At 40.5% G+C, this 22,613-nt stretch overlaps 1 protein-coding gene and 1 non-coding gene across 2 annotated transcripts in view; both read left to right on the top strand.

The window, feature by feature from the left end:
* The window catches only part of RPGRIP1 (RPGR interacting protein 1), an 82,936-nt gene that overhangs the window by 7,511 nt on the left and 52,812 nt on the right, over positions 1–22,613 (top strand). The window contains exons 3-8 of the mRNA XM_020285884.2: positions 8,650–8,772; positions 13,843–13,975; positions 16,809–17,083; positions 18,292–18,391; positions 18,904–19,032; positions 21,854–21,959. Coding sequence (XP_020141473.2) covers positions 8,688–8,772; positions 13,843–13,975; positions 16,809–17,083; positions 18,292–18,391; positions 18,904–19,032; positions 21,854–21,959 — 828 coding nt within the window. The 5' untranslated portion in view covers positions 8,650–8,687. The remainder of the gene's footprint in view (positions 1–8,649; positions 8,773–13,842; positions 13,976–16,808; positions 17,084–18,291; positions 18,392–18,903; positions 19,033–21,853; positions 21,960–22,613) is intronic.
* LOC142871605 (U5 spliceosomal RNA) lies at positions 6,717–6,834 on the top strand. Its single transcript, XR_012919843.1, has one exon. It is a non-coding gene; the product is annotated as a U5 spliceosomal RNA (small nuclear RNA).

Raw genomic sequence — 22,613 nt, 5'->3', positions numbered from 1 at the left:
CGGCACTCACTCTAGCCTAGACAACAAAGCGAGACTCTGTCTCAAAAAAAAAAAAAAAAAAAAAAAAGCTATAGAGGGGTCATTTTAAAAATTAACAAAAATCAGAGTTCAGAAAAGAGAGAACGTGTTTACCAAACATAAACTTGGCTTGCTACAAAATTTTGCCCAGCACTATCTCTTGCTAGAGCATCTGAAAAAAGAAGAGAAAATCCAAGATTCATTATAAAATAGCTTCTTGGGCAAGAAGCAATCTTAGGTGCATAAAAGCCCAGCTTTTATAACTCTATCACTTAGACCTGGGATAATATAATATTGAATTTTCCTGTTTTCACTGGTAAATTTATGTGTCCTGGATACTTTCTGTACATCCTAATTGTATTTTCACCTTTATTTATTTAATTTAATTTTATTATATCATGGCATTTGGAGGAAGTCACATGGTGCCCATTGACCATGTGATTACCCTCCTGGAAATCCCTGCACTTCATGGCAATAATCAGAATGAGAGCTTTCCCAATGCTCACAGTTAGTGCATAAAAGAGAGGATATCATATAACAATTGAGACCATATTCCACCTATGAGACCATATTCCACTTAATGTATGGTATGACTAGAGTGACCAGCCATGCAGAATTTTTAAGAATATCTAAATTTAAACTATCAAGTCCTGTTAGTCCATAATTCCATCCCAAAGTTTGATTTAGAAACTATGGCCTGAGGCTGGAGTGCAGCAGCGTCATCATAGTTCACTGCAGCCTCAAATAAAAATATATATATATATAAAAAATAGAAACTATGGCCATAGCGAAATGGGATATATACATTCTTTTTTACTTAAGAGAGTTCTGGCACACATGGATTGAGTGGGCATATTGATCCCACTGCTTGTGCAGGGTTTGTTCTCTTTAGAGAGATCTCAGGGCTCCAGAATGTCTCCCATGGTTGTTGCCTTTCAGGGAGAGATTTAAAGATCATTCTCCCAACACCAGCAAATTTCTTTTAATCTCAAGCAAATATGTTTTCAGCTTTAGTTTTATAGTTGAAAAGTGAATATATTAAGGAATGGTTTAGCTGCTCTTTCTCCAAGTACAACGTGCATAGAGAAAAAATGCAGCCTTCACACTCTGATCTACAAACAGTTAACATCTTAAAAGCTAAACAGAACTGGATTAGCTTCTCTTTTAACAAGCCAGAAGTACAAGAGGATTGGAACCTAGAGTATTAGTGGACACCAGAACATTCAGAGAAAAGAATTAGACAGAGCCCTCTGGAGACAGCAAGAACTGTAAGTTTATATCTAGTACATATTTATAGTCTCCCATTTCTTTCCCTGGGTGTTTGTAAATAAGTTTATTCATCTGTATTATACCCTCAGTCTCCCAGGCATCCAGCACAACATCACTGCATCATCTTTAATCCTGTCATCCTCTTAACTCTATCCCACATCCAACCAATCGTCAAGTCTTGTGATTCTTCTTCAGTGTTTTCATGATCCATCCCACTCCTTTGTCCCTCTGCTTCCATCCTCCTAGTTCAAGGCCTCTTGCCTGAACTATGGCAATATCCCCTAACACTGTCCTCTTCTCCAGGTTCTAAACCACTAATAGCGGATGAGTCTTTCTAAAACTCTTCCACAACTCTAACTCTATTGCTCTTATGTTAAACAATGTATAATTGCTGACCATTATCTATAGGATGAATAAAACTCCTCTTTTTAAATTAAAGTTTAATTGACAAAAATTGTATATATTGTATATAATAAGTTTTTTGAAATATGTATACATTGTGTAATAGGTAATTTGTGCTAATTAACATATGTATTACCCTATATGGGTAATCATCTTTTGTTTTTTTTAGGTGAGGACACTTAAAATCTACTCTCTTATCCAGGTGTCCTCAAACTATAGCCCATGGGCCACGTGCAGGTGTTTTTGCCCGTTTGTTTTTTTACTTCAAAATAAGATATGTGCAGTGTGCATAGGAATTTGTTCATAGTTTTTTTAAAACTATAGTCTGGCCCTCCAATGGTCTGAGGGACAGTAAACTGGCCCCCTGTTTAAAAAGTTTGAGGATCCCTGCTCTTATCAATTTTTAAGAATCCAATACGTTGTTATTTATTGTAGTCACCATGTTATACAATAGATCTCTTAAAGTTATTCCTCCTATATAACTGACATTTTGTATCAGAGTTGGGGAGATGTTAGTCAGAAGATATAAAAATCCTCTATTTTATATGCAAGGTCTTCCAAGATATGTTTCTTTTCACTTAAATTTTCACGACTCTTTCTTAAACTCTTCATGCCTACCTGATGCTGTCCAACATCATCCTGCTTTTTTTTTCCTTTTATTTCATCATATTATGGAGGTACAAATATTGTTAGGGTTACAAAAATAGCCCCTGCCCCCCATCATCCTGCTTTTTGCCCGTCCCTGACTCTATTCAGAGTATCCTGTCTGTATGAAATACTCTGTATCTCCACCTGCCAAAATTACCCCCAGTCTCCAAAACCCCCCATCTATAAAGCTTTACCGAATCCTTCAAGTAAATGTGACTGTCATCCTTCTTTTACGTTCCCACTCACTTTATTCTTCCCTGAGTTTTTATATTTTAATTTATAATTAAGAGTATACTTTCCTCATTTCTCATCTTAGTTATTCACTTCCTAAGAGCAAGAGCTCTATTTTTCTTCTCCTTGAAGTAACTGCACATTTTCTTCTCCTTGAAGTAACTGCACAATCATATGGTTAACATTTGTCAAATTAAATTCAATCCAAATTCCAAGAGTTTGATCATCTTTTCTGTGCATTCATACGACCAACACTACAGTTACAGAGCCTATATTTTTCTCCACAGCTTCTTTTTTTATCTCTGCTCCAAGTTTCTTTCTCAATTCTTTCATTTCATTTGCGTCTATCTCCTTATGTAAGATCAAATCCTCCTGAGTTCCCTGACTCACTGCAAAATGGTTTTCTTCAAGGCTGTATTTGCAATTTGTCCCTTTCTTCCCCCAGACCTTCAACTCAGAGGAGCCTAACTGCATCCCCCTTTTGAGAGACTTGACTATTTACTGGGCCTGTTAGAGTTAGTTCATTATGCAGTGGGAAGACTTGAATTCCCAATCCATATTAATTTTTTTTTTTTTTTTTTGAGACAGAGGTCTGCTTTGTTGCCCAGGCTAGAGTGAGTGCTGTGGCGTCAGCCTAGCTCACAGCAACCTCAAACTCCTGGGCTCAAGCAATTCTGCTGCCTCAGCCTCCCAAGTAGCTGGGACTACAGGCATGCGCCACCATGCCCAGCCATATTTTTTCTATATATATTAGTTGGCCAATTAATTTCTTTCTATTTATAGTAGAGACGGGGTCTCGCTCTTGCTCAGGTTGGCTTTGAACTCCTGACCTTGAGCAATCCGCCCACCTCCGCCTCCCAGAGTACTAGGATTACAGGCGTGAGCCACCATGCCCGGCCCATATTAATTTTGAAATAATTAAAACCCCACTTCTATATTTTGTCACACAGGTCCATGTAATCCATGAATTTTTAAAACATGGAAATATTTCTGCAGCATCATTTCCTATGTTCTACTGAAATGCTACTGACTTTCCTTTGAGCAGAGTTTTCACCTGATTTTGGAATTTGTCTTCTTCCTGCTTTCTCATACTCAAAGCAGTAACACTATTTTGGCTCTCACCTCACTGTGTTCGTGGGGAAAAAAATAATACAAACCTTTGTAAAATCATAAAGGCAATTCTAAAAAGGAAAACAACTTGTGCCACAATGCAGTGTATTACGTCCTCTGAAAAATTATTATACATGTCCATGTACCCACACTATGTTAAACACTGGATATACAAAGATACCCTCAAAAGAGCTTATAGACTAATGAAGAGGCCCATGATGTATAAACATTATAAAGAACTGACTCATATTAACCAACACACAAGAAAATTATATATCTATCAGAATATAAATCATTAATATATACTGATAAATGTAATATAGAATTATCAATTGGCCAAAGACTAGTTCAATGGAAACAACAAAAACAGCTAGCATTTAGCTAATACAGAGCATGTACTAAGCGCCAGGCATTATGATAAGCAGAGTGGTTAAGTAATTAACCACAAAATTACCCCCAGTCTCCAAAACCCCCATCTATAAAGCTTTACCGAATCCTTCAAGTAAATGTGACTGTCATCCTTCTTTTACATTCCCACTCACTTTATTCTTCCCTGAGTTAAGCAGAGTGGTTAAATAATCTGTTTATGGTCACACAGCTAAGGAAGGATGTGAATCCATATTTTTCTTATTCCTAGGCTCTTGATCATAGCAACTGTTTATAGTTCATTCTCTCAAAATTTAATCAGAGGTGAATATAAATTTCAAATAAGGGAAACTGGCTGTACAATTTTTTTTTTTTTTTTGAGACAGAGTCTCCCTTTCTTGCCTAGGCTAGAGTGAGTGCCGTGGTGTCAGCCTAGCTCACAGCAACCTCAAACTCCTGGGCTCAAGCCATCCTCCTGTCTCAGCCTCCTGAGTAGCTGGGACTACAGGCATGCGCCACCATGCCCGGCTGATTTTTTTTTATATTATATATATTAGTTGGCCAATTAATTTCTTTCTATTTTTATGGTAGAGACGGGGTCTCGCTCAGGCTGGTTTTGAACTCCTGACCTTGAGCAATCCGCCCGCCTCAGCCTCCCAGAGTGCTAGGATTACAGGCGTGAGCCACCGCGCCCGACTTGGCTGTACAATTTTAATTGCTAGTGTCATCAAGCTGGATTTATGCATCTATCACTACTAAAGGGTTATTCTCAGGCCAGGCGCAGTGGCTCACAACTGTAATCCTAGCACTCTGGGAGGGCGAGGCGGGTGGATTGTTTGAGCTCAGGAGTTTGAGACCAGCCTGAGCAACAGCGAGACCCCGTCTCTACTAAAAAAAATAGAAAGAAATTACCTGGACAACTAAAAATATATATATATATTAAAAAGAAGCCGGGCATGGTGGCGAATGCCTGTAGTCCCAGCTACTTGGGAGGCTGAGGCAGGAGGATTGCTTGAGCCAGGAGTTTGAGGTTGCTGTGAGCTAGACTGACGCCACGGCACTCACTCTAGCCTGGGCAATAAAGTGAGACTCTGTCTCAAAAAAAAAAAAAAAAAAAAAAAAATCAGTAAATGTAGAATACATCTCAATTAAAAAAAAAAAAAAAAGAATTAGCCGGGCATGGTGGCACATGCCTGTAGTCCCAGCTACTCGGCAGGCTGAGGCAGGAGGATCGCTTGAGCCCAGGAGTTTGAGGTTGCTGTGAGCTAGGCTGACGCCACGGCACTCACTCTAGCTTGGGCAACAAAGCGAGATTCTGTCAAATCTCAAAAAATGAATAAATAAATAAAATGGAGAGAGAGGAAGGAAGGAAGGCAGGCTTATCTTGGTAAGCCTGAAAATGCTACTTTAAATGGAGATTTACTTTAAAACAAAATGGTTTCCTTGGTTGCTTCCATTCTGTTCTAATCCTAAGACTATTGTCCTACATATGAAAGTACATCAACTTCTGCGTAACTGTTTGGCTTCTTTACAAGAGGCATGTTATGAAATCTGTATAGATCCATTTAAATTATGTCATTAGAAAGATGCTTGCTTGGTGGTCTAGTGGTTAGGGAAAAAATAAAAAATAATTAAAAATAAAAAAAGGAAGGTGCTGTCCATTTATTGTGATTTTTAAAAAGGAAACATTACAGAATGGACTATGAATGGCCCAATTCAAGTTAAATTGTCTGGAAAGTCAGTCAACACAATGTTCTTTCCCAGTGATGGAATTTCTTCATCATTTTCTTTGTGCTTTTTTCTTTATATTTCTCTGTTCAGAAAAGTTTGTGAACATGCTTCTTCAGTTGACAAAGTCAAGCTGGCTTCAGCAAAAAGGGAAGATTTGTTATACAAGACACAACTGAAGGGTAGAAACAGAGCCAGGCCTTGGAAAAGACTGAAATCAAGAACAGAATGCTTTCAGGACTTTTTGACTCATCTCAGCCCCTCTATGTCATTCTTTCCCTTGATTTATTCATTCATTCATCTTTTCATTTATTCTTTATTTATTCATTGGGTGCCTACTATGTTCCAGGAACTGTTCAGGTGCTGGGTATATAGAGGTAAACAATATAAACCAATTTTGTGCCTTCAAAGTTCTTTTATTTTAGTGAGGAGGGGTACAGGGAATAAATTAATATAAATAAATGCAGGTAGTTTGTGAGTATGGTAAATGTTACAAGGGAAATAAACAGGATGACATTACAGAGTGTAACTGGGGAAGTGCTCGGTTTAGTTATCAAAGTCAGAGAAAGGCCTCTTGACAGATGAAAAGAAACTGGAGAGACTGAAGGATGAGAAGGAGCCAGCCAAGTAGAGGAAGGGAAATAGTGAGAAAGAGCTTGATGACTGGGGGAGCAGAGAGGAGGTCCATGGTGAAGAGTATTGTGAGCTAGAGGACGGTAGGTACAAAATGAGACTGGAGAAGTAGGAAGGGAGTCAGACAGAGTAGGGCTTTATGGGCCCTGGAAAGAGGTTTAGATTTTATTCTAAACGTAATGAAAAGCCATTCGGAGACTTTTAGCCAGCAAATGAGCTGGTTTGTTTTGTAAAAGTCAATCTGGATGTTTCAGGGAGAATTGATGGAGCATGAGAGAGGAAAATGGGGAGAGCACTAAAAAATGTTATGTATACTCTGGTTTCTCCTTAAATCGTATAAATCTTTTGCCTTTTACTGAAGATTTCTGTGGAGACGAACAGCTCTGAGTCTTAAACCAATTTTTTTTAAGATCTTGTTTCAGCAAGGCTAACGTATTTTTTTTTTTTTTTTTTTTTTGAGACAGAGTCTCACTCTGTTGCCCAGGTTAGAGTGCCGTGGCATCAGCCCAGCTCACAGCAACCTCAAACTCCTGGGCTCAAGCAATCCTCCTGATTCAGTCTCCCAAGTAGCTGGGACTACAGGCATGTGCCACCATGCCTGGCTAATTTTTTCTATTTTTGGTAGAGATGAGGGTCTTGCTCTTGCTCAGGGTGGTCTCAAACTCCTGAGCTCAAAAGATCCTTCCACCTTGGCGTCCAAGAGTGTTAAAATTACAGGCGTGAGCCACCACGCCCGGCCAAGGCTAACATATTTTTTTAAATTTATTTTTTATTTATTTTATTTATTTTTGAGACAGTCTCACTCTGTTGCTGGAGCTAAAGTGCCGTGGTGTCAGCCTAGCTCATGGCAACCTCAAACTCCTGGGCTCAAGCGATCCTTCTGCCTCAGCCTCCAGAGCAGCTGGGACTACAGGCATGTGCCACCATGCCCGGCTAATTTTTTCTATATATTTTTAGTTGGCCAATTAATTTGTTTCTATTTTTAGTAGAGACAGGGTCTCACTGTTGCTTAGGCTGGTTTCGAACTCCTGAGCTCGAGCAATCCTCCCGCCTCGGCCTCCTTGAGTGCTAGGATTACAGGTGTGAGCCACTGCACCTGGTCCTAAATTTCCTGTTTGGGAAAGTTGAATTTGATATATCCAGTGGTCATGCAAGTGGAAATGTTTAAAAGACAGGAAGTTGTACAAATCTAAAGATCAAGGATGGGAGACATAAATTTTGGAGGCCACAGCATATAGGTACATGGCAGTTAAAGCCAGGAGACTACATGCTATCATCCAGGAAAAAAAGAAAGTTTATCAAGGTGTGAGACAACTCTATAGATAGGATTTCCTGATTATCCAGGCCACAGAGCTGAATATAGTCAGAGCTGCCAAGTTTACATAATAGTTCTAGCCATCCATAGAGATTAATTTAACTCTCTTTGTCCCATTTCCATCCACCTGGGAGAGAGAATCTAATTGGCCCAGCTTGGGTCACTTGTCTGCCCTGGTCCAATCACCCATGGTTGTGGGGACTGGATCATAGAGTGTAAACTGGTACCTAGGAAGTTAGTCTCTGTAAATGTAGTGGTGAGAAGGGGTTTGAGGCCCATTTCCCAGAGAAAGGGGATGATCCTTAGCTTCCAAGCTGAGCAGACACTTAAAAATTGATCCAGGCCGGGCGCGGTGGCTCACGCCTGTAATCCTAGCTCTCTGGGAGGCCGAGGCGGGCGGATTGCTCGAGGTCAGGAGTTCGAAACCAGCCTGAGCAAGAGCGATACCCCGTCTCTACTATAAATAGAAAGAAACTAATTGGCCAACTAATATATATAGAAAAAAATTAGCCGGGCATGGTGGCACATGCCTGTAGTCCCAGCTACTTGGGAGGCTGAGACAGAAGGATCGCTTGAGCCCAGGAGTTTGAGGTTGCTGTGAGCTAGGCTGACGCCACGGCACTCACTCTAGCCTGGGCAACAAAGCGAGACTCTGTCTCAAAAAAAAAAAAAAAAAAAAAAAAAATTGATCCAAAATGATATGCATTCATTCTATAATCAGAAAAACTAATTTTCATGTTGAATACATAATGTCATTACTACTGAATTTTTGTTCTTACCCTTAAGTATAGAATAATCCACATCAACACATAAGCGACTATGATATATTATCATGAAAGTGCTGAGAAATTTCTGCTACAACTTAAGTACAGCCTGCAGAAGACATGCTAAAGTTCCATGTAATTAGCTGGACTTTTCCTTTATTTCAGTGTCCTGTGGGATCTCTTACAGCTTGGGAACTGAGATCATGTCAGATCTGGTGGACCATACATCAGGAGACCTGCCAGTTAGAGACACAGATGCCATACCGCTGATGCTACCAGTGTCAAAAGGTAAATCCAGTGCTTGAGGATGGATGCCTTTTAGAATTAAAAGATCTCTCAATCTGTCATTACAGAGCATTTTGCTAGCCTTCACATTGACTGCTTTTCTATTAGCTCTTCAATCTTCTCAACATGTTATTCTTAACTTCTTTTTTTTTTTTTTGAGACAGAGTCTCACGTTGTTGCCCAGGATAGAGTGAGTGCCGTGGCGTCAGCCTAGCTCACAGCAACCTCAAACTCCTGGGCTCAAGCAATCCTCCTGTCTCAGCCTCTCAAGTAGCTGGGACTACAGGCATGCGCCACCATGCCCGGCTAATTTTTTCTATATATATTAGTTGGCCAATTAATTTCTTTCTATTTATAGTAGAGACGGGGTCTCGCTCTTGCTCAGGTTGGTTTTGAACTCCTGAGCTTGAGCGATCTTCCCGCCTCGGCCTAGGATTACAGGCGTGAGCCACCGCGCCCAGCCTATTCTTAACTTCGTGTAATACAATTTCTACTGTGTGAGTTTAGGAGGTAAAAGCTAAATACCACCACCACAACAAAAGCCAAGAACAATCTAGTGGGCTTCACTCCATGTGATTAGCCCTTCACTCCCACTAAGCAGAGGTATGTAATTTAAAATAAAAGGGCTCAACCTCACAAGAGCTTCTTCCACACACATCTTAAGATTTTTTTTGTAACTTTCTTCTATTCTCCCACCCCAAAATCTCAGTCATAGCTACTGTTGATTCTATTTTCACTTGATTTCATTTTTATAAATTTTTTTTTCAAGTATAGGACGCTTCATGCACTGCCCATAGGTGTATAAACAGTGCAGCCACTTTGGGAAAAAGCTTGGCATTATTAAGTAAAGTTGAACATGTAACTCTGCTTCTGGGTATGAAATACGCAGAAATTCTTGCACATATGTAGCAGGAGACATATACCAGAGTGTTCATAGCACTATTACTCATAAGAATAAAAAATAGAAACAACTTAAATGTTCACTGATTATAGAATGAATATATGTTGATATATAATCATATAATGAAATGCTAATAAAAAGTGAACACAAATGACTCAGCTACCCTTAACGCCTTGGATGAATTTCAAAAACAATGCTGAGCCCAAGAAGCCATCACAGTGAAATAAATAAGTATGGTTTAGAATGTATGAAAATGAAAAATAGGAAAGACTGAACTATATAATGTTTAGGAACACATATTTAGGTAATAAATCTCAAAGAAAATTTAAATTTCTTTGCAAAATTATAAAGAAATATTCAAGTATTCAAGATAGTGGTCACCTCTGGCAGAAGGCAGACATAGGATGGGTGAGGAATTTACAGAGCACTCTTAGTGTATAGTAACATTCTGTTTCTTAAATTAGGTGATGTGTGTGCTTATGTTCACTTTACTAGTATTCTTCAAACTGTCTGTTGTTTTATTGGCTCACTTTTTTTTCTTTTTTTGAGACAGAATCTCGCTCTGTTGCCTAGGCTAAAGTGCCGTGGCTTCAGCCTAACTCACAGCAACCTCAAACTCCTGGGCTCAAGTGATCCTTCTGCCTCAGCCTCCAGAGTAGCTGGGACTACAGGCATGTGCCACCATGCCCGGCTAATTTTTTCTATATATTTTTAGTTGGCTAATTAATTTCTTTCTGTTTTTTTTTTTATTTTATTTTTTTTTTTTTTTAAGACTAGTCAAGTGCAGTAGTGAGGAGGGGGGAAAGTAGTAGAACAAGGAGTTCAATCTGTAACTGACTGTGAACAATCACGTGAGATAACTCACTACCTTCGGACCAGCCTCTTTCTGTTTTTAATAGAGACAGGATCCCAGTCTTGCTCAGCCTGGTTTCAAACTCCTGACCTTGAGCAATCCACCCACCTCAGCCTCCCAGAGTGCTACGATTACAGGGATGAGCCACTGCGCCCGGCTTATTGGCTCATTTATATGTGTGAAATATAAACAGTTTTATTAAAATATGGCTGACTGGGCGTGGTGCAAACAAGTAAATATATTGAGGATAATAAGGGCTGATTTGTCAGTGTTTGAGAAGGAAGATGCAAATTTGGAAGGGCAGAAGGGTAAAATAAACCATATGATTTGGGTTTTATACGGAGGTATCAGGATAAACTCATTTCTAATGTATAGAAAAGGTGTGTGTGTGTGTGTTTCTGTACATACCAACACTCCCTGATTGTCAGCTGAGAGGGCATAGAAAGAATGACAATCCAGTAGCCATAAGAGCACATAATACCGAGATCTTGGTTTTTATTTTTTTTTAATTTATTTTTTTTTCCGGCATATTATGGGGGCACAGATTTTTTTTTTTATTTCATCATATTATGGAGGTACAATGCCCCCCCTCCCTCCCCCCAATGTGTCCAATCCCCCGGTGGTGTGCATCACACACATTATGGTAGCATACACCCCTTGAGGAAAGGGGAGATCTTGGTTTTTAAATACCATTCTCCACTAAAAGGGACTAAGGGCTAGGGCAAGAAAAATACAAGATAAGAAAATGTTCAAGCCTGTTAATAAGCCTCTTATTGTGCTAGAAATTATGGAAGTTCTCAAAAAATTATGGGGATATTTTAAAAGAACACCAGAGGCCGGGCACGGTGGCTCACGCCTGTAATCCTAGCACTCTGGGAGGCTGAGGCGGGAGGATTGCTCGAGGTCAGGAGTTCGAAACCAGCCTGAGCAAAAGCAAGACCCCCCCCCCATCTCTACTAAAAAAAAATAGAAATTAATTGGCCAACTAAAAAAAAAAATATATATATATATAAATAATTAGCCGAGCATGGGGGTGCATGCCTGTAGTCCCAGCTACTCGGGAGGCTGAGGCAAGAGGATCACTTGAACTCAGGAGTTAGAGGTTGCTGTGAGCTAGGCTGATGCATGGCATTCTAGCCCAGGCAACAGTCTCAAAAAAATAAAAAAAAAAAAAGAACACCAGAGCCAGTTTGAAGGGCTCACACTAGCCAGATATGGGACAATTTGAGCATGAAAGTAAATAATTAGATGGATGGATTATAACTCATTGAATAAAATAGGAATCTATGAAATCATACAGATATAAATAGATAAATTAATAAATAAACGAAAGGAAATCTCTACCTTCAGTTAGTAGAATGCTAAGTAATAAATATGTGCAGTGAATTACATGTCAATTATGCCTTAGTAAAGCTGTTTTTTATTTTTATTTATTTATTTTTTTTCAGACAGAGTCTCGCTTTGTTGCCCAGGCTAGAGTGAGTGTCATGGCGTCAGCCTGGCTCACAGCAACCTCAAACTCCTGGGCTCAGGCAATCCTCCTGCCTCAGCCTCCCGAGTAGCTGGGACTACAGGCATGTGCCACCATGCCCGGCTAATTTTTTCTATATATATTAGTTGGCCAATTAATTTGTTTCTATTTATAGTAGAGACGGGGTCTCGCTCTTGCTCAGGGTGGTTTCGAACTCCTGACCTTGAGCAATCTGCCCGCCTCGGCCTCCCAGAGTGCTAGGATTACAGGCGTGAGCCACCTCGCCCGGCCTTGTTTTTTATTTTTATTTTTTTTGAGACAGTCTCACTTTGTTGCCCAGGCTAGAGTGAGTGCTGTGGCATCAGCCTAGCTCATAGCAACCTCAGTCTCCTGGGCTCAAGCGATCCTACTGCCTCAGCCTCCCGAGTGGCTGGGACTACAGACGTGTGCCACCATGCCCGGCTAATTTTATATATATATATATTAGTTGGCCAATTAATTTATTTCCATTTATAGTAGAGACGGGGGTCTCACTTAGGCTGGTTTTGAACTCCTGACCTCAAGCCATCTGCCCCCCTCGGCCTCCCAGAATGCTAGGATTACAGGCGTGAGCCACCACACCCGGCCAGTAAAGCTGTTTTTTAAAAAAACTTACTCAGACTGGGTGTAGTGGCTCACGCCTGTAATCCTAGCACTCTGGTAGGCCAAGGCAGGAGGATTGCTTGAGGACAGGAGTTCAAGACCAGCCTCAGCAAGAGCCAGACCCTGTCTCTACTGAAAATAGAAAGAAATTAGCTGGACAACTAAAAAAGGAAAAATTAGCCAAACATGGCAGTGCATGCCTATAGTCCCAGCTACTTGGGAGGCTGAGGCAGGATTGCTTGAGCCTAGGAGTTTGAGGTTGCTGTGAATGAGGCTAATACCACAGCACTCTAGGCTAATACCACAGCACTCTAGCCCAGGCAACAGGGTGAGACTCTGCCTTAAAAAAAATAACAAACCAAAAAACAAAAAACTTACTTGTCATCATTTCCAAAAGACAGACCAGAGAGGTGATAGTGGTGGCTGAGGTGGGTCTGAGACCAAAGCTTTGAGTCCTTTTTCTTCCTAAAGGAAAAAGGATCTGTGTTTTTAGTTCTGGGGTTTTAAGACGGTTACCATTCACCAAGAGATCAGTTTGCCCTGGACCAGTGAACACTCACATACTGAAAAGTGTGCTTTAGTTTCCTCTGCTTAAACCAAGGAGACAGCTTTGGGGATAGTTTCTCCAGACCACAAAAACAAATGAGGTGGTTCTTGATAATCAAGAAAGGTTTTTATTCTTACTAGATTTTTTTTTTTTTTTGAGACAGAGTCTTGCTCTGTTGCCTGGGCTAGAGTGTAGTGGTGTCATCATAGCTCAGTGCAACCCTCCTTGAGGCTGGGCTCAAGCAGTTCTCTTGCCTTGATCTCCCAAAGTGCTAGGATTACAGGTGTGAGCCACCACACCTGGTGCCTTACTGAATATTTGAAGATAGTCATGGGAACAATCTTTGTCTAGGTCCAAATTATCTAATAAGGAGTAAAAATAGAAGAATAAAAAAAATAAGTAGAATAAAGGCTTCATTTGATATTTTTATCAAAAGAATGTATTTTCCAGACAGGAGGTTGAGTCATACCTCATGCTGGAATCATACGAAAAGAGCCTCCAGAGGTCCATTAGTAGTCATTTCAGATACTTCCTAAATTTTCTCTTTAATACTTAACTTAAGATAGATTCTCTCTGGACAAGATGTGATGAGAGAACTGAAGGGTTAAAAAAAATTACATGTGAAAATATTCTCCATGTACTCTTTCCTGGGACTTTAGGTAAGAATATAAAAACGCCACCACCCTTGAGCAGGATGAACCGGGAGGAATTGGAGGACAGTTTCTTTCGGCTTCATGAAGAGCACCTGTTAGTGAAGGAGCTTTCTTGGAAGCAACAGGATGAGATCAAAAGGTACTTAGAGTTCTCCTTAAATTTATAAAAGCTGTATTGCACACCAGGCCTACATCACATTAAACAAAAAGGAATCAATTTTGCTGAGAATGTCTATACCAGAAAATAATTTAAGTGTCAAATACAGTTGCTTTTGTCCATTTTCTTGCCAAATACATCAATAGACTGTGACCATAGCCCACAAAGCATCAAGAACCTTAGTGCTTCTGCAGAAAATCTTCTCGGAAAAAAAAAAAAAAAGAATTAAAAAAAAAAAAAGAACCTTGGTGATACTAAGCCCATAGAACAAGAGATTGGATAGGCTCCTGCCCTGGTCACAAAAGAGAGGGTGGAGACAGGGGAATAGTCAAAATCTCAGAGGAACAAAGGCTGCAGGGGCAAGTAAAAGAAGGGGTCTTTATTTACAAAACAAAACCAAAGATCATATTGATCCTTTGTTGATCCTTTGCTATTATATGCAGGTATGTTGTAAGTGTTTTATATATATTAATTGCCTTAATATCATCGCAGATACTATTAACTCATTTAATAGTATGAAGGAGGTATTATTAAGAGGAAAATGAGGCACATTAAATAGCTTGCCCAAGATCAGATCTAGAGAGTAGCAGAGCTAAAAGCTCTTAACTGCAAAATATACTATATACAGTGATCTTAGGTTATTAGCTTTCAAAGGTGGATCTCTGGAGTGGGGACCTGGAGAGGAATCTGAGATAGGATAATGGAGAGATAAATAGATGAGAAGAATGGGAGTCTGAAAGTCCAGAGTCTAGGTTACATTTTGAAGACAGTGTCAGTGCTCTCCAGCCAAATACCACCAGCCACATACCTGCTGTTGGGCAAGTTGGGTTTAATACTAATTACAGCTAGAGAAAATACATACCATAGGAAACTAAAGGTATCTCAGTAAATGTGTTAGAACCTGTTAGAATATCTGAGCTATGTTTGGTTGGGTGATTTGTGGGAAGATCCAGGGAAACAGAAGTAGCTCCAGATTTGGTGCTGTCAGAAATTGAGGACAATTCTGTATTTAGATAGACTAGAGCAAGGCTGAAACTCTGATGGGTAAAGAAGTTGCAGTCACTCATTGTAGGCTTCCATCGTAGACCAGTGCTCTTCAGAATTGGTGATTTTTGTTTATATTGTCAGGACTTGAGAATTTGGTGAGGTCAGAAGGTTGCCTGAGCCAAAAAAAATCTTGCTTCTTGGTTGATAACCAGGGTACTTGAGATTATGGATGTTAAATGGCTAACCTGGATTCTATCCCCTTGGTTTTGAGCTAATTACTGAGCTATGTTATACCTTCATTTCTTTATCTAGATATAACGATATGTAATAATAATAGCTAACACCTATAGTACTTACAATGCCCCATCACTGTTTTAAGCATTTTACATATATTAACTTATTTGATCTTCATAACAATGTAGTGAGGTAGATACTATTTTTATCTTTATTTATTGATGAGAAAACTGAGCATAGAAAAGTTAAGTGACATGCCCAAGGGCAAAGTTAGTAAATGTCAGAATAGGCAGGCAGTATGTTTTAGCTCAGGCAGCCATAACAAAATACCACAGACCGTGTAGCCTAAACAACACACATTTATTTTCTCACAGTTCTGGAGGCTGGTAGTGAGATCAGGGTGCCAGCATGCTCAGATTCTGGTAAGGGTCCTCTTTCTAGCTTGCCAGACTACCTCTTTTTCCCTGTGTCCTCACATGACAGTGGTGGGGGATGAGAGAGAAGAAATCTCCCTTCTTATTATAAGGCCACAGTTATATCCAATTAGCTCTCTACTCTTATGACCTCATTTAACCTTCATAATCTCCTAAAGACCCAATCTCCAGATACAGCCACATTGGAGGTTAGGGTTTCAACGTATGAATTTGGGGTTGAGGGACACAGTTCAGTCCATAGCACAATGAGACCACAGAATCTGATGGTAATGATAAGAAACATGATTTGAGGCTGGGCGAGGTGGCTCTCGCCTGTAATCCTAGCACTCTGGGAGGCTGAGGCGGGAGGATTGCTCAAGGTCAGGAGTTCAAAACCAGCCTGAGCAAGAGCGAGACCCCGTCTGTACTATAAATAGAAAGAAATTAATTGGCCAACTAATATATATAGAAAAAATTAGCCGGGCATGGTGGTGCATACCTGTAGCCCAGCTACTCGGGAGGCTGAGGCACCAGGATTGCTTGAGCCCAGGAGTTTGAGGTTGCTGTGAGCTAGGCTGACGCCACAGCACTCACTCTAGCCTGGGCAACAAAGAGAGAATCTGTCTCAAATTAAAAAAAAGAAAGAAAAATGATTTGAGGTCATGATAAGGAATAGCAGTTGACTATTCACTATAGGCAAGGCTCAGTATATACTAGGAACTAAGACGAATCATCTTTAATTTGGGGCACATATACAGGAGCATACATATAAGTGGGATGGGAAGAGTAAATATTTTTTTTCTTTTTCTTTTTGGAAAAGTAAATATTAAAATTTCTACTTATGTTTATTATCCCTTTAAAAATTAGTTTTTTTGTTCGTGCTTTATAATGACTAAAATTTATTAGTACAGAAATAAATATACATAATTTAAAAATAAATATGCACACAAATACATTAGGGGAGTGCCCCAACAATTTTTACTAAGATGAGTGTGTGGTCACTGCAGCAGAATAGACAAAGGCACCATGATGTCCCTGCCCTCAAAGAGTTACAGTGTACTGGGGACAGAAAATTAATTTTTTAAGTGTTAATAATGGACCATAGTAGATCAATTCATACCACAGATCGATTCATGATTATTTGTCCCAAATAAACTGCCACGGGCTCTGTTTTGCCGTAGGCTGAGGACGACCCTGCTCCGGTTGAACGCTGCGGGCCGGGACCTGCGCGCCGAGGCGGCGGCGGCGGCTCAGCTCTCGGAGCCCGCGAGGAGGCGGCGGGACGCGGGGAGGCGGCAGCGCGCCCCCATGCACCAGCGCCCCCTGATGCACCGGCTGCAAGGGCAGTCCCAGCGCGTCGGTTCTTCTGCTCTCCGCCGCCCCCCGCCTCACGTCCACGTGGGACACAGACCGCTCCACACAGCTGGTGCGCCAGTGTCCGAGAAACCCAAGAAGGGTGAGGCTTAGGGTCACGTTCCCGTCAAGTCTGAAACACTGGGGAGGATTGATGTGCCAGCCACGTTTTCCGCACTGCTTTATTCCGCCCACCACTCCATTTTGTTCTTTTGTTCTCACTCACTCCTTTGTGCCTCCCTGAAATCTTTTTTTTCCTGAGTGGGACGTTAGGTTCGAAATTCTCAGTTCGCCATGGAGTACTGCTGAGGGGAGGGAGAATCAGACAACAGGAAACGGGAACTTTGCTGGTTGGTTCTGCAGCATGTCTAGAAGAGCCGGACATAACATTGCTCAGGTCGTAAGGGGAGTGATCCTATGAGGGGTCCTTCTGCCGCACATGTGGGCTATGTGGCCAGAGAGTAGGATTTTCAGACCAGCTGTGCCTCTAAACCTGGGGTTCTTAGCCTTTTGGAGAAGCGGGCTCCTTTGAAACAATGATCAAAGCAAAGGCCCTTCTCCCAAGAAAAATGCACACACACATAGACAAACTTTGCAAATGATTTCCATGGGTTCAGAGATTCCCCAAAGCCCATTCCTAAAGTCTAGGCCCAGAAGTCAGGCTGTAAATGATTAGCATCATTTGCAATTTCTCCTCTTCCTGTTTTTCTTAGGAATGGCTCTGTGGTTCAGTTTGAGTTCAGTCTTTCTCTGTCTGCTATGAAACCCAATATTGACTGTCCAAAGTAGATCAGGGATGAGCAGCCTAGGTGAAGGAAATCTACACACAGCATTTTATAAATATTCTAATTTTATTAATAAATACTTACTTTGTTTAGTATGGTCCTGTACTTTCAATTCCACTACTCCAGACAACCAAAAGTTTGCAAAAACAGCTAAAAGTAGAGAAATTCAACGTCTAAATTTCAGTTCCATTGAACAGTTTAAAGGGCACCATAATTATTTACCAGGCACTAGCGATAATGATGTGTTAGTGTTAGACACAGAGTCCCTGCCAGACAAGCTCGCACCTTTTTTTCTTATTCCCATTTATACCTATTTGAGAGTCTGTAGTCCTGTTGGATTTATGAAATCTGTAGTGGCAATTCTGGGCAAGAATAAAGAGAACCTCTCCTCTGGGACCTGTTATCGTATAAGGATTTACCCAGGTCTCAAGGCTCCTTACATCCAGCACTTGGTGTTCCAGTTTCAGCACTCAGTGTTTTGGAGGGTACTATTGCCAGAGTCTGCATCTTCTTCCTAAACTTTCAGGGTCAAGGGACAGGCTGAACTATACAGCCCCTCCCACATTCAAGGAGCATGTGACAAATGAAAAAACCAGGGGTGAAATATCCAGTGAACCCAACGAACTGTGAGTTCTTTTAATTTATCCTATGCTGTGACTCCTGACTTTTTAATTAGAAATACATCATTTAGGGAACAAGTGAATTTTGGTGATTTAGAGTCTTTCCAGCATAATCAGAAGATGAAAGTCAACCCTAGGTCAAATTCCAACTTCGTTGTGTCATCTCTCTGTCCTCTGAGGAAAGGAATATAAAGCCCTTTTGCTCAATTTGTGTTATTCTGTCTCTTCCCCTTTATATTTTTGTCTCTTAGGTCATAATTCATTTATGTTTCTGTTTGACATTTGAAAGCTATATTTTGTATGATTATCCTCTACATATATCAAGATTACTGACTCCTTTAACTTCTTTTTATACAGTATATGTGAGAGCCCAATTCTAAACCCCTGTAATAGCAGTTCCTAATTCTCCTTTTTGTGTTTGATGTTCCTAATTCTAGCAGTATAGAATTTCTTTAAGCAATTTCTTTAAGCAAAGTCATAAGTATGACTAAACTCATTGGTCTATGCATGCCAAACAGTGCCCACATTATGGCCAGCAATACTATGCAAGTGGAAGAACCACCCAGGTCTCCTGAGAAAATGTGGTCTAAAGATGAAAATGAACAGAGAAGATCATTGGAGTGTGCTCAGAAAGCTGCAGAGCTTCGGTAAGAGTAGCATTCCATGTCCCAAACCATAATGAACTGAAAAAGTAAGAGATTCTTATTTACATCTTTACTCTATCTCAGAGGAAAAGAGAATGTTTGGGATTAAATTCAATCTGAGAGGTAGACCTGTAGTCCCTAGTAGGTTAAGAAATACATTAACCTAAAGAAGAAGCTTATATATAATTTATTTTTATTTTTATTTATTTTTTTTTGAGACAGAGTCTCGCTTTGTTGGCCAGGCTAGAGTGAGTGCTGTGGCATCAGCCTAGCTCACAGCAACCTCAAACTCCTGGGCTCAAGCAATCCTGCTGCCTCAGCCTCCCGAGTTGCTGGGACTACAGGCATGCGCCACCATGCCTGGCTAATTTTTTCTATAAATATTAGTTGGCCAATTAATTTCTTTCTATTTATAGTAGAGACGGGGTCTCGCTCTTGCTCAGGCTGGTTTCAAACTCCTGACCTTGAGCAATCTACCTGCCTCAGCCTCCCAGAGAGCTAGGATTACAGGCGTGAGCCACCGCACCTGGCCTATAATATTAATAGAGGATTTGCTGCTTCCCTTCATAGAAGGAAAACTATTTCATCCTCATCACCAGATAGGGGTTCTCAGCCCTCACTCTGCATCAGTCATTGGAGAACTTTTTTTAAATAGACTTTCTTTATTTAGAGCAATTTTAGTTTTACCAAAATTAAGCAGGAAGTACAGAGAGTTCCTTTATACCTCCATACACACACAGCTTTCCTCACTATCCACAGCCCATGCCAGAACAGTACATTTATTACAATTGATAAACCTACATTGATACATCATTATCACCTAAAGGCTATAGTTTACATTAGGGTTCACTCTTGGTATACATTCTGTGGGTTTGGACAAATGTGTAATGACATATACCCACTATGATAGTATCACACAGAATAATTTCACTGCCCTAAAAGTCCTCTGTGTTTCATCTGTTTATGTCTCCCACCTTAAACCCCTGGTGACCACTGATACTTTTACTATCTCCATAGTTTTGTCTTTTCCAGAATGCCATGTAGTTGGAATCATAGGGTAGGTAGCCTTTTCAGGTTAACTTCTTTCACTTAGTAATATGCATTTAAGGTTTCTCCAAGATGGGCACGGTGGCTCACACCTGTAATCCTAGCACTCTGGGAGGCCGAGGTGGGTAGATCGTTTGAGCAAGGGCGAGACTGTGTCTCTACTAAAAATAGAAAGAAATTAATTGGACAACTAAAAATATATAGAAAAAAGTAGCCGGGCATGGTGGCGCATGCCTGTGGTCCCAGCTACTTGGGAGGCTGAGGCAGGAGGATGGCTTGAGCCCAGGAGTTTGAGGTTGCTGTGAGGTAGGCTGATGCCATGGCATTCTAGCCCGGGCAACAAAGTAAGACTCTGTCTCAAAAAAAAAAAAAAAAGGTTTCTTCATGTCTTTTCATGGCTTGATAGCTCATTTCTTTTTAGTGCCAAACAACATTCCATTGTCAGTGTGTACCACAATTTATTTATCTATTCAGCTGTGGAAGGATATCTTGGTTGTTTCCAAGTTTTAGCAATTATGAATAAAACTGTTATTAACATTGTGTGTAGTACTCACAATCAAATTGGTTTTAACTAATCAACACTTAAGTGCACATAAAGTAATAATATTCATCGGGTGTTGGGCAGATGGGAGGGGGAAGGAAAGGATGGGTGTATACACACCACATACCTAATGAGTGTGGTGCGCACCGTCCGGGGGATGAACATGCTTGAAGCTCTGATGTGGGTGGGGCAAGGACAACATACATAACCTAAACATTTGTACCCCCATAATATGCTGAAATTAAAAAAACAAAAAAAACATTGTGTGCAGGTTTTTCTTTTTTTTTTTTTGAGACAGAGTCTCGCTTTATTGGCCAGGCTAGAGTGAGTGCCGAGGCAGCAGCCTAGCTCACAGCAACCTCAAACTCCTGGGCTCAAGCAATCCTCCTGCCTCAGCCTCCCGAGTTGCTGGGACTACAGTCATGTGCCACCATGCCCGGCTCATTTTTTCTATATATATTAGTTGGCCAATTAATTTGTTTCTATTTTTATAGTAGAGACGGGGTCTCGCTCTTGCTCAGGCTGGTTTCAAACTCCTGACCTTGAGCAATCCGCCTGCCTTTGCCTCCCAGAGTGCTAGGATTACAGGCGTGAGCCACGTCGCCCGGCCTGTGCAAGTTTTTCTGTGGATATCAGTTTATAGCTTTGAGACCGTTTAAAACCACAGATGCCTGATCCTCACCCCAGAGATTCTCTTTCAATTATTTGGCAGTAGAGTTCAGGCAGTGTAATTTTAAAGATATTTTCAGGCAGGTGGGACGGGGATCACCGAGATAAGAGTATAGTGAGTCCAAGTCTTCCCCAATATCTCTTTCAAGCAATAAAGAAAGCAAGATCTCCTAGCTTCAGAAATAATATCTTTATGTCCCCTATGCATATTCACATCTCCCTGGTTTCTCTAGGGAAACAAAGCTTAGACCTAGCTTGATATTGCAAGGTTCATAAGAAACTGTGAGCACCATCATATTTTTAAAAACTGTTATTATGTTTTCTAAGAACACAGAGTTTAAGTTTAGTGGTCTCTCTAGTAAACCTCAGCTGGCATGAGGAGAGATGGAAGAAAGGAGTTTATTTACTCAAGGGTACATATGCTCCTTACTTTTAGTGTGTTGTGAGAGAGAGAAGAAGGCATGAGACAAGAGGAAGCTGTTTTTATTGGTGCACAGTCAAGGGCAAAAGGTGATTAATTCCGTCCATTCTCAGGCAGAATGTTTTAGCACCTTCTTCTTTCTGCAGAGCTTCCATTAAAGAGAATGTAGAGCTGATACGACTTAAGAAGCTCTTACAAGAAAAGAATACCTCATTGGTAATGACAAAAGCACAATTAACAGAAGTACAAGAGGTGAGTTGCCACCATCAGCTATGCCTTCTTGAGGGGAAAACTCCAATGAATTAATAAATTGGTCTTATTGTCTCCATTTTACGTATGGGAGAACACAATTCATAGAGACTAAGTTACTTGTCCAAGGTTATACAACTTATAGGTGATATTCAAATCCAAGCCTTGCAACTCAGAGTCCATTCTTTCCCCAATACTTCCTGTTATTTCTCTATTATGAAAAAAGCTCAAGCTCTGCCCCCTCTGGTAAAATTAAGTGGAGTTAACTTGTGTTGGGGTTAAGGTCCCAGCCAAGGACCAGAGTATAATTAAATTGGGAAGTCAAGAACAGTCACAGGGGAGGGGAAGGAAACCAGCCTTTACTGAGCACTTTTTATGTGCTGGACTACGTCTCTGGGTGCTTTTAGTCATGATCTTATTTAAGCCTGACAACAACCTTCAAGGTATGTATATTTAGCAGATGGGATAACTGTGCCTCAAAGAAGTTAAATAACTTGCTCAAGTTGTAAAAATAGTAAGGTGTAGATTTGAGTCCAGGCTGGCACCAAGGCCTTGAATGTTTTCTCATTATCACTCATTAGAAAGTAATATCTGAATGGTGGAAATAGGGCATTAAGGGTCAAAGTAATAGGTTAGCACCATTCTTTTATTAAAGAA

Source organism: Microcebus murinus, chromosome 6 (genome assembly GCF_040939455.1).
Source record: "Microcebus murinus isolate Inina chromosome 6, M.murinus_Inina_mat1.0, whole genome shotgun sequence".
NCBI classification, from domain to species: Eukaryota; Metazoa; Chordata; class Mammalia; order Primates; family Cheirogaleidae; genus Microcebus; species Microcebus murinus.
Note: the sequence above shows the minus strand (reverse complement) of the source record. Positions and strands in the feature narration are given on the sequence as shown.